Genomic DNA, 19177 nt, shown 5'->3' with positions numbered 1-19177 from the left:
TAAATGAAATGTTATTAATTAAAAAATGTTACATAGTGAGGCTTTAAACGTGAGGGAAAACAAAACAGAGTTGTGTAATTGACTGCTGTATTTGTAAGAGGTTTCAGAGGGTTACATGACAGTGTATTCACTCTCGTTTGCTTCCATTCGGTAAACAGAATAATGAGGGTTCATGCTTCAGTTGATAAACATTAAAAATTCATGGTTTACTGACACGACCCGACATGAACACAATTTTGTTCTCGCCGCAATACCGCCTCGTATTTACAAGACGAAAATGACTGCATTTATTTTCCCGTTGCTTTCAAAAACAGCTTTGCTAAATAAACAATGTTGCACTGCCGATGAATAAGTCAACAAGGGCAGTGAAATGAGTAATTGAATCCATTGTTTGGTTAATTACATGAATGTAATTTTGAAGGGCTTAAACTAAAGGGATAGTTCACCCCTATCATTAGTCATCCCATGGAGACTTGAATTCATGGATATTTTTTTGTTTGTGTCGCATTCCTAAGCCAATAATTTGATGACCGGTAGCGGTTCCGGTAGGAGACACAAAGGGACTCCTTTGTGTCTCCTACCGGAACCGCTGCCTACCGGTCCGCTGGTCATCAAATTATTGGCTTAGGAATGCGAAAATATCCATGAATTCAAGTCTCCATGGGGTAACTAATCGATAGAAAAAAAGTATATTTTTTGGTTGAACTATTCCTTTAAATCAGTTCCACACTAATACCCGCCGCCTGCATCCAATACTGTAACATGATTCTTCCCATCCCGAGGATTCCAGACCCAGAAATGGCTGCTTATAGATGTTCAAATCTTCTGACATTGTTGAGGATAAACCATTGTTTCTCAAAGAAGGGTCCGGGAACCCCCAGGGGTCCTTGGGGGGTCCCAGCAAAACAAGACATCATCATCATCATCATCGTCACTGTCCCATTGTTGAGTTGGAATGAGGAAGTGCAGGTGCCCAATCAGGATAAGTGTTGAGAGCAAACAGTGGAGTTCCCCACGTGGTCACAGCCAATAGGACAGCAAGGACGCCGATCACGTTCACACCAAGCCCCGCCTTCACCTGGAACAACCATCAACATGAAGACATCAACACACGCACACGCACACACGCACACGCACACGCACGCGCACACACACACACACACACACACACACACACACACACACACACACACACACACACACACACACACACACACACACACACACACACACACACACACACACACAATGAGGTTTTCAACTGACTCATACCGATAACGTGCAGATGGAATACATACTGTGTCCAGCATCTACTGTAAAAAAAAAAAGCAGAAAGTATAACATATAGTGGTAAACATCAGTTGTATAGATTTATTTGTATTGTTCACATGTGTGAACTGTAACATGTACAGAACAGTACACGCCTGGTTTCCTTGCTTTAATGATGATCATTAATAACATTACTGGCTTCTCTCTTCTCTGCGTTTTGCCCAGAACATTATCAGTAAAAAATATATATATATATTGCCTCAAGCGACAATTAACGGAATCAAAGCAGAGAAGATGATGACTGTGAGAGGATGAAGAAGATAAAGATGAAGGAGAGATGAAGATGAAAAAGAAAAACATATTTTGGTTGTTCACAGTGAAATTTCAACTCACAACCCCACATGTATCACTGCTGTTGCATTTATCACAATATTACTTCATTAATTCATGGTTTGGGAGTGGCTGCAACAGCTAATCGGACTAATCAATTTAGTCGATTGTAAAAGATAAATGTTTTGGTCAATTTGTTGGTATATATAATTAAAATAAACTATTAAAAAGTGTGCATCTCGATTATTTGATTAATACAAACAAAGTGATTGATATAATAATCAATAGTTGAAGCCTTTTTTGGAAAGCTGGTGCATTGTCGAGCTCTTTGGTGGTCTTTATGTCCAAGAATATTGTTTGCCACTAAATTATAACTGACAGAAGCCTTGAAAGAACAAAATTGATATGTATTTGGCCGCGGAACCCCTTCTGAAAAAGTTTTGTACCAGAAGAGAAGATTTATGTTTTAAAAAATTCAAGATTATTCAAAAAATTTGAAACATTTTCGATAGTGCGGCACCAAGTGATGTGCTGTGAGCTTGTAGATCAGCTATTTTTGTATTATTATTTTTTAATAATTTTGTGTCGACCCCAGGAAGCCTAGCGACCACTTTGTGGAAGCTAATGGGGATATATTCTAATAAAGAATAAGCTCAGCTCATTGACATGTGTACAGAGTGTCAAGAGGCACATGTATGAAACACAGTCCGATGTGAAGTTCTGGATGAGTTGTCAGGCAGAATCCCCAGAGCTTACAGTAAAAGCAAAGTGGTTTTCTTTTCTCCCTTTTACAACTATGTAGGTATCTGTGAGAGTGTTTTTTTTATTTTGTGAGAGTTTGGAGATGTGATTTTCTCTCTCTTTCAATCACAGTTCCTCTGGAAAGTTTTGATTAGGGCCCAGCTTCCTTATCGTCGCTGTCGGGTAGAGAAACCTTGTAAGTCCAACACCCTTACAGTTCAGGAAATGAAAAAAGAAGACGTAAGTGCACCAAAGAAATTGATAATACTTTTCAGTGGTTCAATATTTATAAAACCCACTGACACACTTAACCACTTTCCCCTTAATCTTTTTCCAAAATAGCAAAAGTAGCAGGTCTACAAGCTCACTATATGCGTTAGATCCGCCCATTTTCGCTACTTTTACGCGTCACTCTTGTATGACGAAATACGGCATTAATTTATAATGCCCTATTCTGTGTCATTTTAGATTTTAGCGTTGGCTATTCAAAAACAGCAGATGTACAAGCTGAAGCTTGTACAAGCTTGTGCATCTGCTATTTTTGAATCTTTTTAGAAAAATCTTGAAAGTGTGAGAACTACTGATTTTTGTAGAATCGGCCTCAGGTCTTTAATAAAGTTGAAAACACAGAGATACAAGGTTTCTGCCCGGCGACAGCGACGTCATTCAGATACAGCTGCCATCTGGATGGAGGCGGACATGAAGAGACTCAATTGCACCACGGCTCTTAGTGACAAAGGAAACAAACTGGGAGATGATTGGTAGGAAGGCTTCAAGGACTTCCTCTTCATCAAAACTCAGGACATGAGTTTTGATGAAGAGGAAGGCATATTAATAATGAGACATATGAGTCATCATCATTCATCTCATTATTCTCATATAGATGTGACAATAAGCCTGCAAAAAAGAAAAACCCAGCTGGGGCCTGAATGTGGTGAATGGATGATGTTATTTCTTTGTGTCCTGAGAGGATGTTCAGACCATTCTGTAGGAACTTGTTCAGAGCTGATTCACTGACTGTCTAACTCCACTTTGCTGCTTTTTTTTGGGTTTGGTACAGGAGTGCAGCAGACAGTGGTGGAAGAAGTACTCAGATGATATTTCATGCATTTAAAGGTTAAGTAAGTAAGGTAAGTGATATTTTTTGATTAAGCCATTTCTTTTGTTAAAATGTTAAAGCACTACATTCTGATATGAATCATTGCTATAGTGCTTATTCAGTAACAGGCGTCTCCCTGTCTCTCCAGCTCTTTAATAAACAGAAAATACATTTTCAGGTAGGTGTCAGCTAAATGTCAGCCAATCAGGAGAGAGTACCCATTTATCAGCTTCATTCTTATTGTGTTCCAGGTCCAATTCTGTCTGCTCATTTCTTTGTGTCATCATTTCCAATTTCACTTTTTTAATCTGTATCCTGGCTGAGTTCTCTATCCTGATTGGATACAATTGGTGTCCCGACCTGAAAATGCATTCTCTGTTTAATAAAGAGCTGGGGGACACGGAGACTCCTTTTACTGAACAAACACTCTATAGCAATGAGTACTATCAGAATATAGAGCTATTTAACACTTATTTTAACCAAATAATATCACTTACCCTACCTTTAGTAAAAGTAGCAATACCACAATATAAAAAATACTCTGTTACAAGTAAAAGGCCTGTGTTCAAAATGTTACTTGAGTAAAAGTACAAAAGTATTGGCATCAAAATATACTCAAAGTACCAAAAGTAAAAGTACTAAAATGTTTGAAAATAGCAGATCTACAAGAGTTGCGAGCTTGTAGATCTGCTATTTTCAAATAGCCTATGTATAAAATAGGGCTGAGGTGGTTAATGTATCTTTTATGATAGAATAATTTATGTCTGCAAAGTAACTAGAAACTAAAGTTTTCAAATAATTTTAGTGGAGTCAAAGTACAATATTTGGAACCGAGATGTAGTGGAGTAGAAGTAAAAATATTGGAAATTGGAAATACTCAAGTAAAGTACAAATACCTCAAAATTGTACAGTACTTGAGTAAATGTACTTAGTTAATTTCAACCACTGGCAGCAGAGACACGGTGCCACAGATTCAACATTAAAGATTGCTTTATTTTAAATTTGTTTTCCATCTGCAAGCAGCTTCGGGAAAAAAAGAAAAAAAAATTAAGTTTCTCGTAATTAAAGACAGCAAAGATTCATAAAAGAATAAATAAATAGTGTGGAAAAACCCACTGTCATACCCTCCTCATATCATCACCATCCCATCAATCATGGGCCTGTCAACCTGTCAACCTGTCAAGTGGCAGGAGGGTCATAAATCACTCACTACCTGTCAATCACGTGCACCTGAACTCATGTACACACGCACGTATGGTTTATTGAATCTGTTAGTGAGCAGAAAACAGATGATACAGAGTATATTTAGCATAATAATAAGACTCACCGTTAGGGCTGTCTGTCACAGTCATGACATTGTACAGCCATATTTAACTCTTTCACTGCCAAGAGTATTTTCATAAAGTACTCCCCCAGTGCCAGCAATGTGTTTTTTCAAATTTTGTAATTTTGTAATTTTTCATTCAAATAAATGATCTGATTGGGTTTTTAAACCCATAATACAGTTCTACCAGTAGAGAGCAACAAATCGACACATTGATGACCTCGCTGGCTCACTCGCCCCCTCCCAAACAGGCACACGTCACATCCGGTCATAACCGGATGTTGACATTTTCGACAATCGTTGATCGGGCTAAATTACGATGTGATACACGACTACGATGACTGATCGTCACCCAGACCAAAGAGAGTAGACGTGGACCTCTCCGTTCGTTTTTTATACCATGTGAAAAACCGTGACTTTCCCTATTCTGGCCGAAAATGATCGCGGGAAAAAAATTAGAACCGGAAACGGAATCTGCGTCATGAAACCGGAACCCAATGAGTCTGAAGGAGTCAGGAAGCGAAAGTGATCATGAAAAATAAACAGCATAGCGCGACCACAGTCAAAAGTAAAAACTCGGGATTTCTCGTGCTGGCACGGAGGGTACTCGGGAAAAACTCGGGATATCTCGGGGCGTGGCACTGAGAGAGTTAATAATGTTATATTTTCATATTTTACAAGTAGCAATACCACAATATAAAATATAAAATCTGTTACAAGTAAAAGGCCTGTGTTCAAAATGTTACTTGAGTGAAAGTATTGGCATCCAAATATACTTAAAGTACCAGAAGTAAAAGTACATTTTTTTTTAAAATAGCAGATCTACAAGCTCACAACGAAATGTGAGCTTGTAGATCGGCTATTTGCGCTATTTTAGAAAAAAAAAAATCTACATAGAAACGATCATGACGATTATGACGATTTAGCAAAAATAACTGAAATTAAGTTATTATGTAATAATCTCGACAGGCCTAAAATACTCACCATATCTATGGTGTTCAGGTGACCGTAGGCGAACACCACAGCGTTGGGAGGGTTGGACACGGGGAGCAGGAAGGAGAAGGATGTGCAGAGGGTCGTGGGTATCAACATGTAGAGTGGGTTCACTTGTATGGTTTCTGCCTGCCAGACACAATGCATAAAAAACAGTGGTGGAAAAAAGTCAAAATGTACTTAAAGTACCAAAAGTAGAAAGTACTCATTAAGCAGAATGTCCCATTTCACAAGTTTTCAAATGCATAAAATGTATACAATGATCTACAAGCTCACAATGCGTCACATCACGACGAATTGTGAGCTTGTAGATCGTCTATTTTCAAATGGCCGAAATGTATATATAGGGCTGAAGTGGTTTGTGTATGTTTTGTTGTAATAATGATCAAAATCTGCAAAGTAACTACAGTAGTAACTTAAGTTTTCAAATAGTTGTAGTGGAGTAGAAGTAAAAGTATAGACAATAGAAATGGAAATACTCCAGTAGAGTAAAAGTACCTCAACATTGTACTTAACAACACATTGGGTGCCAAAACCGTATATATACTTCTTTTCAAATACACGTGTTGAGTGCCAAAACCGTATACATACTGTTTTTTTTCCTTCACAGCACCAGGAGATATCATTTTTCGAAGATTTAGACTCCAATCCACTTCCTGGTTAACTTATGACTTCAAAAGCCTGTATCTCGGCTCCTGTGTACTTTTTTTTTTTACAATGTATTTTTGACTATTTTCAACTGGCTGCAACTATGGAACGGATTACCGAATGTTTTTAATTTTTCCCCCCCGATTGTACGAGACCTCTATGTGTGTAATGAGGGGATCACCGTGATCACTGAAAATATTTTGTGACTACTTGAAAAAGGTTAAAAAATGGTTAAAATTTCAGGCACTCAACGTATAATATTTTAATAAACCTCTGGCACCCAATGTGTGCAGTACTTGAGGCGAAAATTTAGCAAAAAAAGACGATCCACAAGCTATTTTTGGCAATGAGATTTGGTGTACACTAGGGACCAACTATGGACCCCTGTATTAGGACCCCGGTCAGGGATGTACATTAGGGTTTAAGTGGTTAATTTAAAAGTGTACAAATGGACCCGTAAAGGGCTGGTACACTTCTCCCTCAGTAGCAGTATTCTACATAGGGGGAACCCCTCGTGTTTCTGACACTAATGCTCTTTTAATAGCCGCCCCCATTAGTGACTCTACATTCCCTCCAAACAAAACATCACACGAAAGGTTTCAACGACATTAGACAGGTTTGGATCTCGTCCAACAAACAGAAGTTAAGTTATGTAACACTGCATACTATAGGCTATATAAAGGTTATGTGTGTAACGTCATTAAATGTCAATTAACCACATTGTCCCTATTGAACCCCAACCTCTCAATCTGCAGGACACTAACCACGAGACCATTGAGCTGGTCCTCTGCCAATGCATCGAGCATACTGTCATTATGTGTGAACCAAGGCGCTAGCATCCGGATTGTAATTTGAGGCTACATAGGAAGTGACAGTTCATATGAATGGCCTGTTACGTCTCGCTGTTTCACCCCTGCTGGTGTCAGAAGCAATTAGGCTCTATTCAAGCGGATGGGTTTTTGCCGAACTTTACACTTGATTTTATTGCCTTAATAAACATTGTCATAAATACTATATACTTCCAGTCGCTAGTTTAAAGTCTTCTTTCAATCACCATGATATGCGTTTTGGTCAATTATGGTCACATATATTTGACAATTTAGGATAAAGTAGGGTATACTGTAGGAGGGGCGTGGCTACCTTGTGAGGATTTTGATTGACAAGCTACACAACCAATAGCATTAAATCCCCACCCCCAGCTCTGGTCCCAACCAATAGCATTAATTTCCGATGTCGATATTTTTTTGCGGTCTGAACCCACCAGAGGTGCGAGGATGGGGAGGAAGATGGTGATGGTGGCAGCGTTGCTGGTCACTTCTGTCACCGAGGTGACGATGACGCAGGCCACCGTGACTGTGGCCAAGGCTGGCAGATGACCCAGAGGAGAGAGTAGACTGGACACCCAGGAGGAGAGACCAGACACCTAGTGGTATACAGTAACACAGTGGTTCTCAAATACCGCTGGCAAATACGTACATATTATTTTGGGGGTCCTTGATATGAAAAAGTATATGATATATCACACAGACATGCAGACACCCACGCCAGTGGTGTAAAGTAACTAAGTACATTTACTCAAGTGCTGTACTTAAGTACAATTTTGAGGTATACTTTTACTTTACTGGAGTATTTCCAATTGTCTATACTTGTACTTTTACTCCACTACAATTATTTGAAAGTCTATACTTGGTCCTCTACTTTGTCTCCTCTACACCAAATCTCTTCACCGAAAAAAGCAGATCTACAAGCCCACAACACATTTGGTTGTTGTGATCCGTTGTGAGCTTATACATTTTGTAGAATATTTGCCTATAATGACATGTCCAGAACAGGTGGACTTCTGGGGGTCCCTGCATGCACTAAACATTTTCAGATGAGGGTCTGTAAATTGTCTGAAAATGTATTGTTATCAAAAAGGCTACATATCATCAATTTGGGGGTCGCTGACAAGAAAAGGTTTGTGGTTAACAGCATGCAATCTGCACAGTGATTCACCTGAAGTAGAACAAAAACAAAACGTGTTGACCTGAAAGGATCCCGACCATAATAGTCCAGCACATTGTTTCACTTTTCATACAACAACAACAACAACAACAACACAGTGGCAGCGCAGTTAACATGTAACCTTGGCAACCAAACAGAAGCACAACAAATGCTGTCATTATATGACTGAAACTAATTGTTCTAATGCTGTGCGTTCCACGGAGCCCGCCGACTGCAATCATTCTCCTGTCCGATTTTTCTATTAACTTCATTTGAGATTACAAATGGACTGAATTAACTTAATCAGAATAGCCTTTTTATGAATAAGGTGATGAACTATTATCTACATTTAAGGTCAATGCTATAAAACCTAATTAAAAAAGAAAAAGAAAAAAAAACTGTAATTACACAGTAATATCACGGGCAGCATAATACTGACTGACAAACACTTGAGAAGCCAGTTTTCAAAAGGAATGCATTAGCAGGTGTGAGTCATTCAATAAAGGAAGGTGGTAATGTGTATAGAAATAGAATGCCTCTCATGTTTATTTCAATGTGCTTCAATAAAATGCAGTCAAAATGCTAAATGAAGTCAATGCAGTTGCATCTCTCAGGTTCATCAGTACAACTTTTGTTTTATTTTACTTCATATTTACTTTTTTTTAACCACATGAAGCCTATAGCATCAATATTGTGACGTGCTGTTCAATCAATCAATCAATCAATCAATCAATCAATCAATCAATCAATCAATCAAAACAGATCTGTGAAGGTTCCATTTGGTTACTAACAGTGGTGTAAAGTAACTGAGTACATTTACTCAAGTACTGTACTTAAGTATAATTTTGAGGTATTTTTACTTTACTGGAGTATTTCTAATTTCCAATACTTTTACTTCTACTCCACTACATCTCAGAGGAAAATATTGTACTTTTACTCCACTACAATTATTTGAAAACTTTAGTTATTAGTTACTTTGCAGATATAAATCATTATATTATAAAACATACATTAACCACTTTAGTCCTATTTTATACCTAGGCTATTGGAAAATAGGCGATCAAGAGGTTTGTGGTCTACAAACAAGCTCACAACGATCTACAAGCTCACAACGCGTCGCGATGCGACGTGTTGTGAGCTTGTAGATCTGCTATTTTCAAACATTTTAGTACTTTTGCTTTTGGTACTTTAAGCATACTTTGATGCCAATACTTTTGTACTTTTACTCAAGTAACATTTTGAACACAGGCCTTTTACTTGTAATTTTTATATTGTGGTATTGCTTTTACTTAAGTAAAATATCTGAGTACTTCTTCCACCACTGGTTACTAACTATCAACAGTTTAGCTGGGGTCCCTGGATCATGCTCTTTACGACCCCGTAGTTTTTTACCTGGGTTCCCTCTGCCAGGGCGAAACCTCCCCCCACCAGCAGTGACACTTCCCACGGCATGGATCGCTGGAACTCCTTCCAGGAGATCATGGCATCTACAATGATACAATGTAGACATTTATCTACAATGATACAATGTAGACAATTATACAATTTAGGCATTTAGCAGACGCTCTCTATCCAGAGCGACCTTCAATAAACAAGGTAATCGCATACATAGAATGCAGAGACACAGTGTGACACAGTGCCTCGGGAAACTAGGATCACAGGTAAACCAAGAACCAGGCATCAGTTTAAACAACATATTCATATCAAAAATAATAATCTGTACATTGAAACTATAGGACAGGGGTCTTCAACAGGGTGTCCGGGACCCCTAGGGGGTCCTCAGAGTTACTACAGGGGGGGGCTGCCAAATCTTTGTGTGATATGATTTATTTATTTTTTACATTAACTACTTGAACCCTAGCAGCATCCCTATTCTGAGGAGAACTTTAGCCAAAAATAGGCAGATCTACAAGCTCACAACGCCTCGCGCTGCGAGGCGTTGTGAGCTTGTAGATCGGCTATTTTTGGCAAAGAGGTTTGGTGTAGAGGGAAAAAAGAGCAGACCAAGTAAAAAATAAAAAAGTTTAATCTGAAACTGAAACACAATTGTACTCAGCTAGGGGGTCCTTGGCCTGAAAAATGTTGAAGACCCCTGCTATAGGACACCAGCTAAACAATGTACCTAGCATCTGTTGAAATAACATGCTATCTAAATTATATTCTAACAATTTAATACAAAAATTTCAATAAAAAAACATGTCAAATCTACGTTAACGCCAATCGCCAAATCGTTAACGCCATCGATATTATAGCCTGGCATGGCCAGGCTATAATATCACTGCGTAGATATTAGTCTGGAATCTCTTTGTGGAACCTGCATTTCCAAGGGGCGGATTAAAAATAAAGTGCCTCTGGTGATAAACCTGCCCAACATTTGCATACTGGTTCCTGATTGGTGCCCCACAACTTCGGGGGCGGCAAAATCCAATCACAACCGAGCGGGGCCAGACCAAAATCTGCCGAGGGTAATTATATATATATTTTTTTTGCACTGGCAGATTGGTCTGGTTTCCAGGCTAATCTGGCTATAGGCCAGACTAATAGTTACCAGATTTGGTGGAGGGACCGTGGGCAGGAATGATGAACATCAGGAGACCCAGGAGCAGAGCCACTGTGGCATCGGTGGTGTAGCCTGTGTACCTGTGTTCAGAAAGGATCACATTCAACCATGGCAAGATGCCATCCACAAACTTCCACCGAGGAGGAGGATCTACGAGCAGATTCCTCCTCGATGTCCCTGGTACCAATCTACATACTATGGGGGACCGTGCATTCTGCTCGGCAGCGCCGCGCCTGTGGAACAGCCTTCCTATTGATCTGAGAGCACCACAGACCCTGGACTCTTTTAAAATAGGCCTGAAGACTTTTTAGTTTCGGAGGGCATTTTCGTGTTGAATTGATTAGCCTCTGTTTTTAAACCCTGCTTTTTTAACCTTATATGATTGATGATGTGTTTTTACCATGTGGCACTCTGAGATTCCTTGTGCATGAAAAGTGCATTACAAATAAAATGTATTATCTTACTACTATATAATTGACAAAAGCTCAGAAAGTTCGTCCGGGGTAAGCAAGCACAGGATCACTCCATTTGCCCCGAAACTTGCCACAGACTGTTGATCAGAGCTATGGCTATGTTTTAGGCATCTTACCCCACCTCGATCTGTGATCAGACTCTCGGCTTGATTGATTCTCTGATTTGCCTATCAGACCCTCAGCCTGATATGGCAGGTTGCCATAGCAACCATATACAGGAAGTTTGACCTCTTTATCACACTGTACTAGCAGACATACCTGACCCACAGAAGGAGCCACTCTGCGTCAATCCATGCTACATGGACCCTGTGGGACAGCCAACCCTAACAGCCCCTGCATTGTCAATAACAGCTTCCCTAAAGACTTCTGTGACAACACTTGACTGCCTCATGATGGCCATGGTTACCCACAGTACAGGCGGCCTAATGACCGAGGTTGGGAGGTTGGGACTAGAGGTTAGGGCCGCAAAGCAAAGCGGGGAGGGAGGAGAGGAGAGGAGAGGAGAGGAGAGGAGAGGAGAGGAGAGGAGAGGAGAGGAGAGGAGAGGAGAGGAGAGGAGAGGAGAGGAGAGGAGAGGCCAGAGGGGCTGGACTTCGCATGACGTGTGTGCAGAGTGACTAGGCCAGTGTTGTCTGGACCAACCTCGGATCGGGCGTAGATGTGAGGGCCGCGACATCTAGTTATTATAAGCTGGCAACATATCGTTGCTGTCGGGCAGAAACCTCTTATCTCCATATTCTAACTCTTTGTGTTTTTTTCGTAAATTAACGCCCTACTTGATCATACCACAGCGTCACACACAAGCATAGAAAAAGCAGCAGATCTGCAAGCTCACGTTGCGTTGTGTCACGTTGTGTCGCCTTGTGAGCTTGTAGACGAGCTATTTTAGCGATGAATTTACTGTGGGTGTTCTCGAGCAAGGAATTAAACCACAAAACATCATCATCCAGTGCTGGTCACCCCCCATGCTTTGACTTATCTACTGAAGTGCATCTCCAGGAAGCTGTGAGTTTATTTCCAAGAGAGATAAACGTCACCTGTAAAAAATAAAAATAAAACAGACATTTTAACCCATGAAGACCGGGAACGCATCTGTGCGTCATTTTTAGATTTCTTTGGCTATTCAAAAATAACAGATATACAAGCTCATAGCGAGTGCCGCGCTATGAGCTTGTAGATCTGCTATTTTTGGAAAACAATCGTGAAAATGTGTGCAAATCTTTGAATATATACATTTTTAACTCAAATCTTAACTTTGCATCTGGGGGGTCCCTGGAACAAAATACTTCGAGATGGGGGTCCGCGGCCAAATATATATCATTTTGGGGGTCCTTGACGTGAAAAAAGTTTGAGAACCACTGATATTATAGCAACATACTGTAGGTTTTTTCAAAAAACTGTTAGGATTTAGAAGACATTTGTAGACCCCCCCCCCCCCCAGAAGCAGAGATTTGAGTTAAAAATGTTCGCTTTAAAAAAAAAATATATATAAATAGATTTGCAGACATTTTCACGACAAAAAAAAATAAATAGCAGATCTACAAGCTCATAGTGCCGCGCTATGAGCGTGTATGTCTGCTATTCTTGAATAGCCAAAGACATCTTAAAATGACACACAGATGCGTTCCCGGTCTTAATGGGTTAAATGCCTCTGTGTGTTACGTGATGATGACAGAAGAAGTTGGATGTCTCACGTGGGGAAGAGTGAAGCCCAGCCAGGCATGAATCCTGGGTCCCTGGTCAACCACAGTGCAGCCATGAGGATGAAGACCCCCAGGGTGACCACCTCCTGGGAGCTGGGGAGAAATGGGGACAGACAGGGGAAGTCAACCAAAACCATGGCTTCATCAAAAATAGAAAGTGACACACACGCAATAACCAGACCCATAGAGAGAGAGAGTTATGACACGCTTTGATCTGGCCGCAAAGAGGGCCGCTATGGGCTATAGTTCCAAACATTGGAACTATCTCATTGAGATAGAACGAGCATTTCCGCATTCCATTCTTACAATAGGAATCAACGTATTCGATCATATTCGATCACGCTGGCAATAACAGGACACACACATGAAGTTTTAAAGGGATAGTTCACCCCCAAAATGACTTTTTTTTCTTATCAATTAGTCACCCCATGCAGACTTGAATTCATGGATATTTTTTGTCACATTCCTAAGACCATAATTTGATGAACCGGCAGCGGTTCCGGTAGGAGACACAAAGAGTCTCCTTTGTGTCTCCTACCGGAACCGCTGTCTACCGGTCTGCTGGTCATCAAATTATTGGCTTAGAAATGCAACAAAAAAAAATCCATGAATTCAAGTCTCCATGGGGTGACTAATCGATAGAAAAAATGTATTTTTGGGGTGAACTATGATTTGTGAACTTTAACATTTAGAGTATTAGGAGCCAAGCACACACCATCACCAACCAAGCACCTCAAGAGTGACCAATGTATGACCAGTGTACAGTGTACTGTTTTTTAATTTCTTCTTATTACTACTGTTATTCTTTGTCATTGTTTATTATCTCTGCCAGGCTGAAGGGCCACAGGCGGAGATTAACGTTTGTTTTTTCCCCCCTTTGGCAGACGATAAACCTGAATCAGTGATCAGCGTTGTTTGCTTGATTGTTGACCATCCACCCGATGCGTGTTGCCATTATCTGGTAAGCACACATGTTCTCATCAACCAACTGTGTGTTGACTGGTTGAAGCGCATGTAGCGCAACATACAGTACTGACTGTATGGGTGAATGGGGGTTTGGTGGGGGTTGGGGTTTTTGCATGTGTTAATTGGCTCACTCCCTTGTTTGTTCTCTATTTAGTGGTTGTGTTTGCCGTTGGAATTGGGAGTGCGGTTCACCGCAACCCAGTCGGCAATTACGTTGAGCGCTTGTATGTCATTATCTCTGCGAGGCCACAAGCCATGGGGACAGAGACGATGCTTTTGACCCGTGTGTGTGTGTGTGTGTGTGTGTGTGTGTGTGTGTGTGTGTGTGTGTGTGTGTGTGTGTGTGTGTGTGTGTGTGTGTGTGTGTGTGTGTGTGTGTGTGTGTGTGTGTGTGTGTGTGTGTGCGCGTGCGCGTGCGTGTTGCATACCCATGATGCAAATACATGTCATCTTTAATGCACATCAATAAATACCCTGTGCTCTGAAGTCCATTACATGGCTCTATATTTCCTAAACACACTTGTGTGGAATGGCTGACCTGACCTCATTGGCCCCAGCGCCTTGTATTCCTCCTCTATCAGTCTGGCAGTAGTCTTCTCCGTCTCCGTTCGCTCTCTTCTGCAGTGCCGCAGGAACCTAAAACTGTTGTGTGCGTGTGTGTGTGTGTGTATGTGTGTGTGTGTGTGTGCGTGTGATTGTTCATTGAATATAAACACATGAGGTTATTGACAGATCACAAACATGCACTCTCATTCACTTGGGTCATTATTACTCATTTCCTCCAGCAAAGTTCTCACATTCTTAAACAACAGTATCAAGAATCATGTCGGGTCTCCTGGTTTTAAAGGTTTCATGACATTCAAGTCTTTGTCATGGTCCTTCAAACGTGTATTAAAATGTTTTAACTGAAAAATCCACTCCAGTGATCCATGGCAGGTTTTTTTCTCTCTGTGTTCTGAGGCCTTTTCAGCTGCAATAAAAAAAAAAAAAAGATTTGCCTGCGGGTGTCGCTGTTGAGGGATTTTGCCTCTGCCCCGCCCCCCAAAGGAGAAGGATTGGCAAGGGGAGGGGCGGGGAGGAGAGGGGGCGGGATTAATGGACTATGACGTCAAAGTCCAGGGGCCAATCCCAGCACGTTTTTTTTGCCTAATTATTCAGAAAATCCACTGAATGATCAAAGTTCAGTTTTTTTGGGTGTAATTGATGTCATTAAAAAAAAGAAAAAGAAAAGAAATGTCATGAAACCTTTAAAGAAATCCAGTATAAACATAAAAACTATATTAATAGCATAGTATGAGTGGAGCAAATCCCAGACAAACGGTGAAACTGATACTGCTGGACAATGTAATGATTTCTGAGTGCCTCCAAAAGGTCATCTCTGCTGATAATTAACCTGTCTGCCCTTCTTCCACCATCATAATACTGTCAACCCAGACTGTCATTGTGAAATTCCTCATCGTTGCTGTCGGGCAGAAACCTCTTATCTCCATATTCTAACTTTTTTGTGTTTTTTTCGTAAATTAATGCCATTGATCATGCTACAGCGTCACACAAACATATCAAAAGTAGCAGATCTACAAGCTGCACGTTTTGAGCTTGTAGATCTGCTACTTTTGCTACTTTAAAAAATACATAGTGGAAATAGACAGGAAACAGGGGGAGAGAGAGAAGGCCAGCGGGCGCCCCTACTTTTTTTTTAATCCTGAAAAGTGGACATGAGGTTTCCACCCAACAGAGACACATTGTGAAATTCCTCATATTGAAATGACTGTTGTGGTCTTATCTATCTCAACCCCCCCCTCAACCCCCCGAAACAAATCCACTTATTTCATAATGCTGCTGTCAGGGCAGGAACCTTGCATCTCCATATTTCACTAGCCGAATCTACAAGCTCACAATATGAGCTTGAAGATCGGCTAATTTAGATATTTCTGTCAAATCTTTAAAGTGAAAGTGGTTAAGTGTGTCTGTGGGTTTTATAAATATTTTAAACAATGAAACGTATTAACTTTAGAGCTTGTGATCCTTTCTTTCCTCTATTTCCTGAAAAGTAACAGTTTTGGACATACAAGGTTTCCAGCCTATACAGCAACGATAGTTGAATGGAGAGATCAGAGTAATTGGACCAGAAAGACCTTATGTGACACCCAGACTGAATCATTAGACTGGGAACTTAAAGAGGCGGTGCACGCAGACAGATTTGATTTAATAAAAGACAAACGGAGATATGCGGTGTCATGACCACCAACGGCTGTTTATGACAGTGGTTCTCAAAGTGTGGTCTGGGGACCCCCTGGGGTCCTTGAGGGGGGTTCCAGGGGGTCCCCAGCAGAATGAGCTAATATAGCATCAATATCAGTTTAACCACTTTAATGCGTTATGTCGTTAACTTGTAGATCTGCTATTTTCTTCATTTTTGGAAAAACCTTGAAAAATGTTGATTTGTTTTTTAAATAAAAAATCCAAGTTCACACCCCCCCCCCCCCCCCCCCCCGGAAACAGTGGAATAGAGCAGTGGTTCTCAAATTGTGGGTCGGGGCCTCCAGGGGTCCCCAAATGATTTGGGGGGGGTCCCCAAATGATTTGCAACATTGTTTTCTCACTCAACAGTAAACAAAGGGTTTACACGCGGCAAAAGTAATCAACAAATTGTACCATAAAAAAATGTCTAACAGTTGTAGAACCGAGTCAAACTAAGGGTGCGTTCGGAAATATAGCACTGAGCGCACTGGCCAATACAAACTAATAGGCGAGTGCGCTCCCGGTGCGCATTTCCGAACGCACCCTAAATGTAATGCATCAACTCCTACAATTCCAAGTGCTTGTGTGTGTGTGTGTGTGTGTGTGTGTGTGTGTGTGTGTGTGTGTGTGTGTGGGGGGGGTCCCCAGTTCAAATATTATTTTGGGGGGTCCCCAGTTCAAATATTATTTTGGGGGGTCGTGGCCTGAAAAGTTTGAGAACCACTGGACTAGTCACTAGAGGGTTGTTCACTCACTCTGAACCAATGAACATCCAGTACAGCCATATCCATGACAACAGCAGCATGATGATGCTGATTGGCAGACACAGCAGCAGCCAGTTCCCAAAGTTAATGCTGTTGCATCCTGGGTAAAACCTATGGGATACAAAACAGTTTCATCTCTGTCAGCATCACTGCCCTAAACATGTAGTGTTGTTGTTAGGAGGAATAAACACACTACTGCCCTAAACATGTAGTGTTGTTGTTAGTAGGAATAAACACACTACTGCCCTAAACATGTAGTGTTGTTGTTAGTAGAATAAACACACTAATGTCCTAAACATGTAGTGTTGTTGTTAGTAGAATAAACACACTAATGTCCTAAACATGTAGTGTTGTTGTTTAGTAGGAATAAACACACTACTACCCTAAACATGTAGTGTTCTTGTTAGTAGGAATAAACACACTACTGTATTAAACATGTAGTGTTGTTGTTAGTAGGAATAAACACACTACTGTCCTAAACATGTAGTGTCGTTGTTTAGTAGGAATAAACACAGAAGCACCTGGGAGGAAGTGGACCAAGAAAGGGGAGGAGCCAAACCCGAGTTCCTGTTTCTACACAAAAAAGGGAGGTGGTGCCCCCCAGAGGCAAAAACAAAGGCCCACCAAAGGGCCCCGGCGCAAAGGTTTTGGAATCGCTGATTTAAACTGCAGTCCTGAAATGCTCATCGCACAATTGAACCAAGGATGAGAAGAAACTATCTCTCATTTACTCGCTCCATTAACCTCAGTGACACACAATCCCAGAGCACTTACTTACTCCATTAATCATCGATGTCAGGCAGAAACCTTGTATTTCGTATTTTGTGTTTTTCTTTTCGGAATTGAATGCCCCTACGTCATCATAACAAGAGTGTCACACAAAAGTGGTGAAAATAGCAGAGCGTTGCAGATCGGCTGCCTATTTTTTTTTAATTGCTGTTGTTTTTAATAACAATAAAAAGGAACAGTTTTTGGACATATGAGGTTTTCACCAAACAGAGACGTAATGGATCATCATTGTTGTTTGTTTTATTTAACTGCTTCTTCCTTTATCTCTATATACTGATCAGCCTGTGTGTCCAGGGGTCTATTTCACGAAAGCGGAATTAAATTATCCTGGTTTGAAAGGCAAATCCAGGTTTGACAAGCCTGCACTGTTCAGCCTGGTTTATTCAGTTCCACGAACGCCAAGCCGGGCTGAGAAGGAGAGGTTTGTCGAGCCAGGATCGTTAAACCAGGCTGAATGTGAGTTCACATATTCCTATAAAAGACCATGAAAGTCGATAGCAGAATCCTTGAACTTGACCAATCATGGAGCCCAAAACCAGAGCGGCGTTCTTTTCTGTGGCTGAACAGCAGCACTGCAGCAGCTCATGGAATCATACAAGGAAGTAAAATGTATAATAAGCAAGAAAGGAAACACGGCCGCAATAAATATAGATCCAGGGAGAAAGTGTGGCAAAGTATTGCCGACAAATTAAATGCACAAGTTGTCCAAAAATATGCAATTAATTTATATACAAATCCATAAATATATAATTCAGTTAGGCTTAAACAAAGGAGTTTAAGTGAATGTTGGAATTATAATTATAAACACTTAGAATAATTTTCTAATTTCTAATTTCTAAAATCGAAGATCTACAAGTGAAAAGTTTGCCTTTTGGCGGCCGGGGGTCAACAGGGGTCCGGGAGTACCCGGCCCCCCGTGTACTCCCGGACCCCCGTTGACCCCCAACAGAGGTCCGGGGTATACGGGGGTCCATGGGGGCGGGGGTCCACGGGGGTCCGGAGGTATATGGGGGTCCGGGGGTCCACGGGGGTCCGGAGGTACACAGGGGGCCGGGGGTCCACGGGGGTCCACGGGGGCGGGGGTCCAAGGGGGTCCACGGGGGCGGGGGTCCATGGGGGGCCGGGGACCCCCGGCCGCCATAAGACAAAAACATTTCGGGCTTGTAGATCTTCGATTTTCGCATAAGAATTGAATAAGTGTGGAAAAACTCATTGGTTTATGATTGGAGTCATTGGACTAACAGCTATTTCACAAAACTTGAAGAACAAGGCACTGGATTAATAAAGCTTGGCT

The 19177-nt window shown here is 41.1% G+C and overlaps 1 protein-coding gene across 1 annotated transcript in view; it reads right to left on the bottom strand.

Moving 5' to 3' along the window:
• Positions 1-931: 931 nt before the first annotated feature.
• slc13a1 (solute carrier family 13 member 1) overlaps positions 932-19177 on the bottom strand; it is a gene marked incomplete at both ends in the record, with an annotated part of 38613 nt that continues 20367 nt past the window's right edge. The window contains 8 exons of the mRNA XM_080437257.1: positions 932-1078; positions 5748-5885; positions 7666-7827; positions 9780-9874; positions 10936-11027; positions 13115-13216; positions 14633-14707; positions 17086-17205. Coding sequence (XP_080293383.1) covers positions 932-1078; positions 5748-5885; positions 7666-7827; positions 9780-9874; positions 10936-11027; positions 13115-13216; positions 14633-14707; positions 17086-17205 — 931 coding nt within the window. The remainder of the gene's footprint in view (positions 1079-5747; positions 5886-7665; positions 7828-9779; positions 9875-10935; positions 11028-13114; positions 13217-14632; positions 14708-17085; positions 17206-19177) is intronic.

This window comes from Gymnoscopelus braueri (genome assembly GCF_963280865.1).
Source record: "Gymnoscopelus braueri genome assembly, chromosome: 9".
Classification (NCBI taxonomy): domain Eukaryota; kingdom Metazoa; phylum Chordata; class Actinopteri; order Myctophiformes; family Myctophidae; genus Gymnoscopelus; species Gymnoscopelus braueri.
Note: the sequence above shows the minus strand (reverse complement) of the source record. Positions and strands in the feature narration are given on the sequence as shown.